At 37.1% G+C, this 13778-nt stretch overlaps 1 protein-coding gene across 1 annotated transcript in view; it reads left to right on the forward strand.

The window, feature by feature from the left end:
• Positions 1 to 13778, forward strand: part of Lyst (lysosomal trafficking regulator) — a 160881-nt gene that overhangs the window by 85721 nt on the left and 61382 nt on the right. The window contains exons 22-28 of the mRNA XM_006980155.4: positions 172 to 303; positions 3037 to 3652; positions 4560 to 4737; positions 7018 to 7187; positions 8402 to 8632; positions 10243 to 10409; positions 11201 to 11353. Of these exons, the coding sequence (XP_006980217.1) occupies positions 172 to 303; positions 3037 to 3652; positions 4560 to 4737; positions 7018 to 7187; positions 8402 to 8632; positions 10243 to 10409; positions 11201 to 11353 (1647 nt within the window). The remainder of the gene's footprint in view (positions 1 to 171; positions 304 to 3036; positions 3653 to 4559; positions 4738 to 7017; positions 7188 to 8401; positions 8633 to 10242; positions 10410 to 11200; positions 11354 to 13778) is intronic.

Below are 13778 nucleotides of genomic sequence, written 5' to 3' on the forward strand. Positions count from 1 at the left end.
ATCCATAGTGAGAAATTGTAGAGTGAATCATACATTTGACAGTATGAAGCAGGCCTTATTTCTTTCTATTTGAACATCCATTAGCCAAAATTCATGTTTAATGTTTTGCTTTTAAAGGTTATTTTTGTCTTGTCCTATTTAAAATTTTTACTGTCTCAAAACCAATTCCAGATGGCAAGATCTTTCAGGAGAAAGTGCAGTCAATCATGTACCTGCGGCATTCTAGCAGTGGAGGGCAATCGTTTCCCAGCCCTGGATTTCTGGTAATAAGTCCATCTGCCTTTACTGCATCACCTTCTGAAGGTAATAATAGCAAAGATTAAACTACAGGTCATCTTATTTCAGTTATGACCGTTCATTAACAGTTAAATTGTGCATGTTGTAGCAGTATAATATAATCTGATATCCAGCCAAAGTATGTTTAATGAATCCATTTTTATCTGGCAAAACCGATTGGACTTAGTACATTTTGTACACACACACACACACACACACACACAGAGAGAGAGAGAGAGAGAGAGAGAGAGAGAGAGAGAGAGCGCGGGTGGAGTGGGGGGGACGACTTGAAAATGAGAGAATATGGGATATGGGAGAAGGGACCTAGAAGGAGTTGCAGAGGTTGGGGTGAGATTTAGCCAAAATAAAATAAAAATCCATTTTCACAACCACTGGTATCAGTACTTGACACTCAGTCTAACAACATACCCAGTGCAGGTTTTTGGAGGACCCCAAAATAGATGAGGCTCATGCTATCTCACCACTGCATTATATGTTCTCTTACCATAGTCATTTGTATTTCATTAAACTTCTGGTTTACTTCCCAACTTTTCTCAGAAATATTGGTTGTCTTGTTCTGCTCTTTGCCAGACAGCTCACTTGTTAGGTTCACTGTCCCCTCTGTTGGTATCTTTCTTCAATATGACATGATTATGAAGGCTTCCGAGCACTTCTAGAGCCCTAATGCTCTGCACTGTCCTGTCTGTGAGGTTGGTTGATTTTCAATTGCCTGCATTACTCTGATTTCAGATGCAGTTGTACCCTCGTGTTTTCTAGGTCTTTTGAATTGAGTTTTTTGTTTTGTTTTGTTTTGTTTTGTTTTGTTTTGTTTTGTTTTGTTTTGTTTTTAAGCAGCGTTTACCTTCAATCTAGAAAGAGCATCCTCTGGGAATTTTGGTAGCTGGAAGAGGAGGCAGTCATCCTTTGACCCAGTCTGACAACCTCCTCTCTCTGGCTCCTGTGACACCGCCCCAGTTCCTGTGCTTCTACTATATTCCTGCAGCCTAGTTCCCATGAACGGAAACCACAGCAGTTTCCTAGATGCTGTCTGTCTTCAGTGTCCTAGCCTGTGGCTGTTGACTTGAAAAACTCAACTGTGGCTCCCAGCCAGCCAGCTTCACTGCCAAACACTAGAGCAGCTTTAAATGCTTGCCTCATCATTACTTGTGTGCTCAGAATTAATTCCATTTCTCTCTTCATAAAATGAGTACTTAAGTCTTTAAGCTCATAGTAATTTCCTATCTTCGTAATTACTTTTAACAGACTGTCCTTATTTTCATAGAAGACACACTATGTGTAGATATCCTGGTTCTGAACTGGCCCTACTTGTTTCCCTTTCCCAACAGCTGTCTTCTTCATGCTGGTTTGGCTCTTATTGTCAGGACAGCCTCCTCTTCTGTAACTCTACTGCAAACAACTATTAAGTCTTGGAGGCAAAGTAGAGCTATGGAGAAGCAGGACAAGATGTATGAGTGTTAATTTCCAATTGTGTTTATTTTCCAAAGCATTTCAGTTATTCTCTGGTTCATTTTATGGTCATTTATTATAATATTTTAAGGCCATGTTTTAATTAGTTTCATCTAGTATTTTGTAGAAAGTATCTTTTTAAAAATTGTATCAGTCGGAAACATTTTCAGATATAGTCAGTCATACCCCATTTTTTTTTTGCTGGATTATTTGAATAATCTTTTGACAACTGTAGCCTGCCAACTGAAACACAGAATTATTAGGAAAGAGTTCTAAGCTGTGTATCTCTTTTATTGGCACAAGGCTTTGCCTCAAAAATAGTTCATTAAGGAGCTATTTACTCTATCATATTTACAAAACTTGAACATGCATACAAGCATCTGATTATCTCACTCAGACACTGTGTACCTCTCTCCTGTATTCTGGAAGAGTAGATATAGGCCAGAGCCTGAAAATGTGAATTCTTAGCTATTGGACTAGTGCTGCTGCTCCACTGTTGCTGGTTCATGACCAAATGCTGGGAACTCTGTGCTTATATCCTGTGTTCTTGTCATAAAGGATTTTTCTGATCTCCTGAACATAGTGTTAGAACCATTAAATTGGAAAGCCATGAAGAAGAGAGATGATTACTTCTCATTAGTAAGTAACTGCAGAAATAGAAGGGAAATAAGAGAACAGTCTAAGGGCTATTTTTGTAATGACAAGTATTACCTTTTATTAAGCACCTGTTACAGTTCAGGCACCATATTAGGTACATCACATACATGACCTCTCTTCATCCTTAAAAACACCCTGCAGAGTAGATATTCTGAACTCTCATCATACATTTGCAGAAACTACCACTTCTGTAGTAATTAAGTGATTTACCTAAGGCCACTGAACTAACAGAACTTTTACTTGAATCAGTCATGTGTTACTGCAAAGCCTGAACTCTTTCCACTTTGTCATGTTGTACACTGTGACTGCTGTCCTAAGTCAATTAAATTTCACTCTGATTCACTTCAGCTGAACCCATTAATCCTTATGACTTCAAGCCATGCCATTAATATTGTATTTTATTAAGAAAACAGGAAAAGACATGGTTTTGAAAGCTTAATAAAATGTAGTTAAAAGAAAAATAGTTTGGGCACATATGAAATTTAAGCATTTTTTTGGCTAGGAAAATTGCCCTTTATGGATTCTTTAATAGTGCCAGACAGCTGGTCTGTTCCATGGTTGTGACTCACATTACAGAAGAAAAGTGGTGCTGTTTAATAGATTTTTAAGTACTATTTTTCTGTCTACACTTACTAGGAACCAGTTCTGCCAATATTATTCCACAGCGGATGGCTGCCCAGATGGTTCGATCTAGAAGTCTACCAGCATTTCCTACCTATTCACCACTAATGCAAGCACAAAAACTGGCTGGAAGTTTAGGCTTTAGTATTGATAAGTTACTAAGTGTTGCAGATGCCCACCCAGAGAAACGGAATCCCTTAGGAAGTCCCTACACACTGAAAACAAGCAAAGAGGAAGCATTCATCAGTAGCTGTGAATCTGCAAAAACGGTTTGTGAAATGGAGACACTTCTTGCAGCCCAGGCCTCTGCTAATGGGGTCTCCAGAGGAACACTGGGGTTTCCTATGGCCAGAGTAGCTCACAGAGACTTGGGAACTGAGCCCAGATCAGATGATGACAGTCCTGGGGATGAGTCCTATCCACGTCGACCTGATAATCTCAAGGGATTGGCCTCATTCCAGCGAAGCCACAGCACTATTGCAAGCCTCGGGCTTGCATTTCCCTCTCAGAATGGATCTGCCACTGCTAGCAGGTGGCCAAGTCTTGTTGATAGGAATGCTGATGATTGGGAAAACTTTGCCTTTTCTCCTGCTTATGAGGCAAACTACAACCGAGCTGCAAGTGCTCACAGGTAACCATGTTTTCTTGCCTTAGAATCCCTGCACTAGAAATGTCTTCATTGTGCCACTTCTGATCATATTACATTAATAGCAAGCCAAAAGATGCATTCTCATTTATTCGTTGTTAGATAATACTGAATTCCATACTCACCCAAAAGCCAAATAATTAAGAAAATTCTTTAGTTCAGAGATTGATCATCAGATTGATGCTCCTAGATCGTGTCCTGAGTGATGAAGTGTTCTGTGATAGTGAAATGTTCACCGATGAGACATTTGAAATGCAGCTAGAGGAATGAAGGACCTTGATTTTTTTAAAATACGTTTTATTAATTCTTTGAGAATTTTATACAGCTATCTCCTCCAAGACCCACCCTCTACTCTCTATCCCCCTTCATGTTCTCTCTCTGGTTTTGGTTTTTGTTTAACCCACGAAGTCCTACCTATGTATTACTACCTATATACTCCTGAGTGTGTTGGCACATCCACTGGACAGTGGTCAACCTACCAGGGGCCACACTTTTTTTTTTTAAAACTGACCCTCCCTTCATCAGAAGCCATCAGCTGTCCATAGATGCTCAGTTAGGGGTGAAGACTCATAAGCCCCTTCTCCCTCCGTGCTGGGCTGTTGACTTATCCTGATGTTGTAAAGGAGGACCTGGATTTTTAACCTCAGATAGTTTAAGTACCATATGTGGCAGTGATGACTGCATTTTAGTATACTATCTGCTGGAAAAACAGCTACCTTAAAAGACAATGATAAGTTTGTTAATTATTAATTTAAATTAGGAAGCATTTTTAAACTTTCTGGGCATTTGTTTTGCATGTTAAAGTTGCTATGCATTGCAATTCCTAGGGTATTCTTCATGTGGATTTCTTTCTGATGCTGCGTTAGTAAGACTTTTCTGGTTTCTGTCACAGTGTCACTGAAGACTGTTTGATACCTATCTGCTGTGGGTTATATGACCTCTTAAGTGGAGTTCTTCTTATCCTGCCTGATGCTATGCTTGAAAATGTGATGGACAGAATCATTCAAGCAGATACTCTTCTAGTCCTCGTTAACCACCCATCACCTGCTATCCAGCAAGGAGTAATTAAAGTAAGGGCACAAACTACAAAAGCAATACTTTCATAGGAAAAATAAGTATGTGTACAATTTAAATTGTTTGGTATATGTTAAGACTTAAAGCTTATTTTATATTTAAGAAGAGTGAACTGTTGTGGCTAGAGAGATGGCTTAGTGGTTAAGAGCACTGGGCTGCTCTTATAGAGGACCCAGGTTTAATTCTCAGCACCCACACAGTGGCCCACAACCATCTATAACTCCAGTTCTAGGGCACCTGACACCCTTTCCTGGCCTCTGTGGGTACCAGGAACACAAACAGTATATAGACATACATGCAGACAAGATACCTATTTACATAAAGAAATTAAAATTAATAAAAAGATAACAATCTATAGTTCTGCTATTTCACACTGGCATTTTGTATGTAGTATTCAAATCAATCCTAAGTCTTTCTTATACATTGTTTTATGTCAGTCAGTTTACCAATAAATTCATATATCTTAACAGTAAGTCCATTTTACAAAGATTATTAGGATTGTATAGTTTATTGGGAGTCTTTTATGTAGTGTAGTATCAACTTTTGAACATTTAAGTCTCAGCTGTCTCCTTATTAAAGAGGCCTTCCCTGATTACCTTATGAGAATTGCTTCCCTCTGGCCATACTCTTTCTTTATAAATGTTCTTCTTATTTATGCACTTATTTTTGATCTCTAACATTGATATAAACTGTGTGCATTGACATTTGGCCATATGTGTTACATACAAACTAAGTATACTGTTGAATAAATGAATGTTCGATATGAAATGTCTTCCTTTAGAAAACAAACAAATATTGAAGTGCTCTTTTAAAGAGTCTCATTTTCTTTAGTTGGTCTGGATGTAGGTGTTGTTTAGTTTCTTGCATTTCAGTATAAAACTGCTATGTGAACTATATGGGATAATAATAGTAGTCCCTACATTCAGTGCATTTATTTGTACTAAGAGAAAGTCACTGGCTCACAAAGGATGATGTCAGGAATCCTGTGATAACAGTGTGCAGTGGCCGTGTTGATAAAGAAGAGTGGGAGCATGAAGAAAGCATTTAGTGTTATGAGAAAGTAAAGAAGGATTCATGCCAAAAGTGCATTTTAATAGTTGGCTGTAAGTTTAGTAAGGAGGGCGGTTGATAGCTGTGTGTTTAGGGAGAGTCCTCAGTCTCCACTGTGAGGGGCTGACTGAACAGGAGGGAGAAGAGCAAGTGTCCTGCTGCAGACAGCACAGTCCTTCAGAAAGGACATGACTGTGACAGTGAATTGCAACCTTTCAGTGCAGCAGGAAACTCAGGAGCTCATGGCCTGGAATTATGCAAGTCCGAGGACACAGATTTGAGAGACGTTTGAAAGAGACAAACCTTCATATGTACGCGCGAGGATCAGTAATAGGGTGTTTTGCATTGATATCTGGGTTCTATGGTCGATCTAAATTAATAAATGTGGGAAAGACGGGTTTTGAAGGAAAAGTAATTGAGTTTTATACATGTTGCATTTAAGAAGTTAGAAAATAAGGGCTAGCAAGGTGGCTTAGTGGGTAAAAGACACTTAGCACCAAGCCCAACAACATGAGTTTCAGCCTCAGGACCTACACAGTAGGAGTGAACCAACTCACGTAGTATGTTATCCTCTGACTTTCACATGTGCACCCTGACACACACCTCCACTTCCCCATACAAAACACAGAAACAAATGTTAGAAATGTCTATGAATATGTGATTCTAGTTTCTGAGATTTCTATTAAAAAGAAGGGAGGGAAGGGAGGAGGAAAGGGAAAGTTGTAAAATGGTGGAAATTTAGGATTTTGCTCATGATCTCTCAAGAAGTCTAGAAATAGAAGTTGTGTGTGTGTGTGTGTGTGTGTGTGTGTGTGTGTGTGTGTGTGTTTGTGCGCGCGCGCGCGCGCGCGCGTTTTGGTGCACATGGTGCACAGTGGAGGTCAGATGACAACTGTCAGACCTGAGAAGAAACAGTGCACTGGTTTCTTTCCCTTTGAATTAGACATAAGATTCTACTTACACTCAGCTATGGCTCCCAGGCTACTAGGTCCTCTGCTCAGCTACAGGACAGCATCAAAGAAGTATGAAATCCCCAAGAAAGCGTCACCACTTGCATCCCAGAGTAGCCAGTTAATTTCTCTATGCAGGTGACATGGTTTTTAGCTTTCTCTATATGTGACTATGTATATGAATAACAGGTAATAACTTACAAAAACAAGAATTATATAAGTCTGATTTGTATATATTAAATGTTAACATCTAAATGGTCTTTTTTTTTTCTTTAGTTGTTACATGCATATATTAACCGAGCTTCTAAAGAACAAAAGGACAAGTTTCTAAAGAACCGTGGCTTTTCCTTACTAGCCAACCAGTTGTATCTTCATCGGGGAACTCAGGAATTGTTGGAGTGCTTCACTGAAATGTTCTTTGGTCGACGCATTGGCCTGGATGAAGAGTGAGTTCTCTCCACTATAAGAGATCTCTTGTCTTAAATATAAAATTAGGTGATTCTTTGGGGTCATCAGAAAAAAATCTACTGTAAATCATTTGCCAGGGAATTGATTTATTATTTTACATATGATAATCTTTCTAATATTACTTCTTTCTTAGTATTTTATTCACTAGTTAGAAACTGGAAACAAACAATTGTAGTAGAAAATGAAAGTGACAGAAGATTTGACATGTCATGAGAAAGCTACCCCAGAAGAAAGGTGGCCCTTGTAATCTCAATGACATGATATTTGTGACCCATACAGGACTTCCTCAGTCCCCTCAGAGTCCTCCCTTGAATTTCTGGATGTGCTGATTATTCAGATTTAACTTTGGTGTAATGCTTAAATATTAACAATACATGCAAAGATAAAAGAAAAAAATCCACTGGAACTAAAAGTTTGGCACAATTTTTTTTCCTGTTTGATAGAGAAACATACATACTTCTTTAGTGTGTTAGACAAATTCAGACCTTGGGGAACTTAAATTATTTACTGTGGCCATTTTATGTATGTGTGCATATTACTGGATATTAAACCTAGGACCTTATACATACCAAACAAGTGCTCTACTACTGAGCTATATCCCAGCCATGGTAATTTTGATAGTAGTTTTCATTTGCATGAATTTCTTATTTTGTTTGTTTTTAGATCAAGTAAGTCTGCATGATCTTATTTTATTCTCACAACACTCTTGTAAGGAAAGTTGAACAGACATCATCACACATATTTGTCAGATAAGGAAAATACTCAAAATATGTAGAATTCTGCTGCACCACAGAGACAAATGATAGTAGGTCAGGGGTGAAGGATTTGTTCATTTGTGCTAAGCTATTTTTACTAGCTCATTGTCACTAAGGTAGTTTGTAAACTAGTAATTTTTCCTTGCACTTGTATAGCCCCACATGGCAGATGTTCTTTGGATACAAGATTGTCAGTGGATGAATTCAAATGAATCCATTGAAGCTATGAAATTGTATGTGTATTTCACCTGAGTGTTTATGCATTTATCTTAGGTTTTTGCCTTGTTAGAAGCTGTAATTTTATTTTTAATTAAGAATCCTTGTTCCCAACACTGTTTCTTGGTAACTTTAAAAGCAGATTTGTGGTTTAAGCATTTTTCCCCAGTTTGTGACTGACTGCTCCTAACATGCTCTTCCCTGTGTCTTCTTTATTACAGATTTGATCTGGAGGAGGTGAAACACATGGAACTTTTCCAGAAGTGGTCTGTCATTCCAGTACTGGGACTAATAGAGACCTCTCTCTATGACAATGTGCTCTTGCATAATGCTCTCTTACTTCTCCTTCAAGTTTTAAACTCTTGTTCTAAGGTAGCAGACATGTTGTTGGACAATGGTCTACTCTATGTGTTGTGTAATACAGTAGCAGCCCTGAATGGATTGGAAAAGAAGTAAGTTTATTAAATTACATCTGCTACTGAACATATAAATTACATCTAATTAAAACTAAATTAAATTTACATCTGATAAGATCATTAGAAGGGGAAATAGTTATTAGGTTACCTTAAAGAGTTGATTTTTGTTTTAATGATTTCAAAGAATTTCTCCCCCACGAAATTAAATTAACTTGGAGATGGCATGTTTTCATCACTTTGAGTAATGTTTGGCTAAGAATAGGATGCTTATATGATGTGGTTTTGGGTATCTAGAACTGAAGATAGTAAGTTTACTCTCAGATTTGTTTATCAAGCTTCATCTGTAGTCTCTGTAGTTCAGCCACCAGAAATAGATTAGATAGAGTAAACTCACTGATCCACAGGCAGCTCACGAACAGCAGAGGACTTGTCTCATCTCAGTGAACTCACTTGCTGCTGTATCACTGCTGCTGTGGTCAGTTTATGATAATAGAGGCTGTGTTAGCACTGCGAGTACAAACTAGCTTTTAATAATCAAAACTACACTTACAAAGGGCTGCCTGCCGGTTGAGTGAGAGCTTTGAAACGTAAATTCTTAATTAGATTTTATATTTTTGGTGTTTCCACATCTGATATAGTTTATCGTTTTACCAGCATAATATTAAAATATGAATCTTTAGATGCACCATCTTATTGTACGCCAAAGCACTAAATGTTGTCCATAATTTTGCAGAGTACAGAGCATATCTGTACCCAGTGATTGTCTGAGGCAAAGATAGACTCCTTATGCTCACGAAGTTCAGCTTTCACTGGGCACTTATTATACGTAGGGTTCATGTACTTGTGCATATGAAAAGTAGAAATACAAAGTATTGTATTTCCTTAGCACACTTAGTCTTGATTGCAGCACAGTGCATAAAATTGGTAAAACTGGAAAGGTACTCATAGGTTTGTTCTGAAAGTAGTTTTTCCTAAAAATAAATTATACTGATAGTCCCTGTGTGATACTGTACTAATAGGCCCTAAGAAAGTTATATTTCTAACCTTTACTTAATTTGCAAAAACTAAATATAGAAAAATATTTGGGCCTGGTGTCATATACCTGAGTAGATCATCAAGGTTAAACTTGTGGGAAGAGTAACTGATTCATATTCATTTCACATACGTTTATAAGTGATTAATACACATTCAAGCTTATTATCCTTAATTCAAGTTCAATATAAGTTCAAACTTATAATCTCTAAAATAACTTTAATTTATATAGCAGAAATGCAGGAAAGTTAATTAATTCATTCAAATGCACGATCCCTTAGTATTGTTACTACACCCTATCATTTACACTTCATGTAGGCTTGGAACCTGTGTGAGTGTTCCCTTAGCCTCTTGTGTTAATCTCTTATCTGCTGTATATGATGCTCTCTTAGTTTGTCTAGTTCTCTGCAAGACTGTATTTTTGACAGGAGTCAAAATGTCTTATTTCCATTCCTAGTGTGCAGGGTATATTGCTTGCCATAGAGTAAGCATGACTAGGTATTAAATGAATGCATGCTGGTAGTATAGAATTTATTCAGTTCTTTGTCTTAAATTGTTGGCTATTTAGCTTATAAATGTCTTGGGTTCTTTTATTTTGTTTTGGCTCACCCTAGCATTCCTTTGAACGAATACAAGTTGCTTGCATGTGATATACAGCAACTTTTCATAGCAGTTACAATCCACGCTTGCAGTTCCTCGGGCTCACAGTATTTTAGAGTTATTGAAGACCTTATTGTACTTCTTGGATATCTTCAAAATAGCAAAAACAAGAGGACACAAAGTAAGAACGAATTTTTATGGAACTTTCCCCATAACTCTTTTACTGAAGGTTTAAACTTTATTATGTGATGGCATTAGTTGTTATTAAAAGCAACCTTTGAATTGTTGAAAATAGAGTGATTGACGACTTAATGTAATTAGTAGCTGACAATATATCACTGGCAGAAACTAGTAACTTTTTTTTTTTTAACCAAGGAGAATACAAAGGCTTATGTTGAAGAGGAATGATCTTTAATTTTCTTTAATGGGAAATACTAAAGTGACTGTGAAATCTGAAGCATGTAGATTATTGAAGCTTTTGCTTTACACAAAATTACTGTTTTTGAAACAGTTATTTAAAATTAAATACATTTATGATTTATTATTTTTCCATTCAAATTTCCATAGTGAGCCTGAGTATGGTGATACATATCTGAGGGGTGAAGGCAGGAAGATCAGAAATTCAAGGTCATCTTCAGCTACATAGCAAGTTGAAGATCAACCTGGGATACAGGAGACATTGTCTCAAAAAAATAACAAAAAATTTATAGTGATTATATAGGAATTTACTTTAACATTATTTTTAAATATAACGTAAAAATAACAATATTTTTAAATATAACATAAAAAACATCAAAAACCCATGTTGATAAACAATTTTAACTTAATGTCTAAGGCCTTTTTGTTTAGATATTGAATATTATAATTTGGGTATTAGGTTATATACCTTATATAGTAGAGGATAAATTAACTTAGTTAAAAGATTCATACAATGATGATAGCTTGAAACATCTTAGTCTCTTCTGGGTTTAGATATGGCTTTGGCCCTGCAGCTTAGAGTTCTCCAGTCCGCTTTGGAATTTATAAGGAGCACAGCCAATCATGACTCCGAAAATCCAACAGATACAGTCCAGTCACCTTCTGCTCACCATTATACGGTATCTCAGAAGCGGAGAAGCATTGCTGGTGAGTATTAATGGTATTTTAATAATTACAAACTGAAGGTAGCTATATTTCCCTGTATTCTGATGTAATTTACAATAAAAGTATTTTTCTTGCTTGGCATGGAGGCACATTTAATCCCAGCACTAGGGAAACAGAGGTAGGTATGTCTCTGGGAGTTTGAGGCCAATCCAATTTAACATACTAAGTCTTATCTCCAAGAGCCAAGAAATTAAAATGTATTTCTTGGTTTAAAAAACAACAACAAATTATCGCTGGGTGGCGGTGGCGTGCTCCTCTAATCCCAGCACTGGGAAGGTAGAGCCAGGCGGATCTCTGCAAGTTTGAGGCCACCTTGGTCTACAGAGCGAGATCCAGGATAGGCACCAAAAAACTACACAGAGAACCCCTGTCTCGAAAACAAAAACAAAAACAAACAAAAATCAAATTATAAAATCTGAGAAAGTTTTCCTCTCAGCAGAAACCATTGTACCGGAAGAGGCTACATAGACAATGTCCAGGTTTTATCCTAATGGAAGTCATCAGGTTTTCAGTTGATGCATGATATGATCAGATAGCTGCTCATTGTATAGAGAGAAGTCTGACTTCCGTGGGAGGACTTCTGTGGACTAGAAGAAAGCCAAGTACAGAATCCAGGTTGGGGTTGTGGCAGCAATCAAGGCAGATAGTGGTAGCTTGCAGATGGCTAGAATCCACATGGTGTCAGAGCTTACTGTGAATTTGTATGAATCATCAAATAATAAATGGTGATACATTTTCCACAAAGCTTGCTGCTTCTTTAATAGAAACAAATAGAAAGATAACCTAGGATCTTTGATCATATGCACATAAACATATACATATGTGTGTCTATTACCTATATACAGTGTAACTACATAAATATGTGTAAGAATGTAATGTTAGTCTGGCTGCTGCTTAGACGATAGTATCTGCAGCAGCTGTTTTATGCACACGCTTGGATACATATGAACAGAGTACTTGGTATATTTCTTGGAGTTACTCTCACAGTTGTAAAGGCTTTTAAGTTCAAATCTTTCTCTCCTTGTACTAATTTTCTTCTTTATGTTCAATGCTATGCAAAATTTTAAAGCCATGTGATGAAAAGCCCACTTATAGAAAACACTTGTAAATATGTTTGTAGTAATATGTTTAAATTGCGCTAAATCAAACTTATAAAACACCCATGTAACTAAATTTGCTGCCCCTATGTATTCTTCCTTGTTTAATATCTAGACAGAGTATCTATCTCTTCTTGAGCCACTCTCCCATTATACCTGTCTTCTGTCTCAGGTAAAAATTGTGCCCTTTTCCATATCTAACTGCAGTGCTCAGCTTCCTATGTGCAGTGATTGTTTCCAGCAGTATCACATGTAGGTTTTACATTCTTAAACTCACAGAGGAGCTAGGTGCTGTTATGTTTCGGATTAGTCTTCCTTCAGCATCACATGTGTATTGTTCTGTTTGACAGTTTTGAGTGCCCGTCAACCCAGTGTATGGGGCCAGATTCAACTTGTGAGACATACACACACACACACACACACACACACACACACACACACACACACACACTCACACACACACACACGGGGTATGGGGAGAGAAAGAGAGAGATGGGGAGATATTTTTGCCTAAATGGTTCTCTACCAACTGTTTATAAAGTGACTTCTAGTTCTAATCAGTATAGACATCTTTTCACATTAGAGAACACAAATGTCCTTTATTGAATATTTGATGGTTCCTATATTGTGTGCTGTGATATTCTTCCCTAGCTTTTTTACTTTACCTTTTGCCATTATAAACAAGATCACAAAATGCAATTTTTCAAGTAAAAAACGTTGTACATTACCTTTAATGCATGAAGATAGAAGTAGTAGGGTATTATTTGAAGTGACCTATCCATGTAAAGTGTCGTCTGTACAGGTAGATAATAGATTAGTACAATTAGCACACAAATGAATTTCCTTTATATTTTAACCAATAAAAACAATACCAACACGAGTGATGCTTTATTCTTTTGAGGTATGAGATAGACATTGCATTTTATATCCATTATTTTATTTAATTCATAAAATAATGCTCTTGATTCATTCATTCAACCATCAAATAATTAATGATTACCAGCCATGTACAAATTTCTACTTTACCTATCTCCATAGAACTGGAGGAAGTGATGAATGAACATATAAACACATGTGTGACTATACTATCAGATAATGACAAATATCTTCCTGTGGCATAAGCTCTGCTTTATTTTCTAATATGTGTCTTACAAACAAGGAAATGGGGGCTTAGAAAAAGAAGTGCTTAAGGCTGTACCAGAACCATGTGGCTTTAATGCATGGGTACTGAAGAACACGTCCACGTCCACAAATACAGACTATGTGAGAGAGTCTCATTTAGTATCTTACTACCTTGCCACCTCTGGGTT

Source organism: Peromyscus maniculatus, chromosome 5 (genome assembly GCF_049852395.1).
Source record: "Peromyscus maniculatus bairdii isolate BWxNUB_F1_BW_parent chromosome 5, HU_Pman_BW_mat_3.1, whole genome shotgun sequence".
Classification (NCBI taxonomy): domain Eukaryota; kingdom Metazoa; phylum Chordata; class Mammalia; order Rodentia; family Cricetidae; genus Peromyscus; species Peromyscus maniculatus.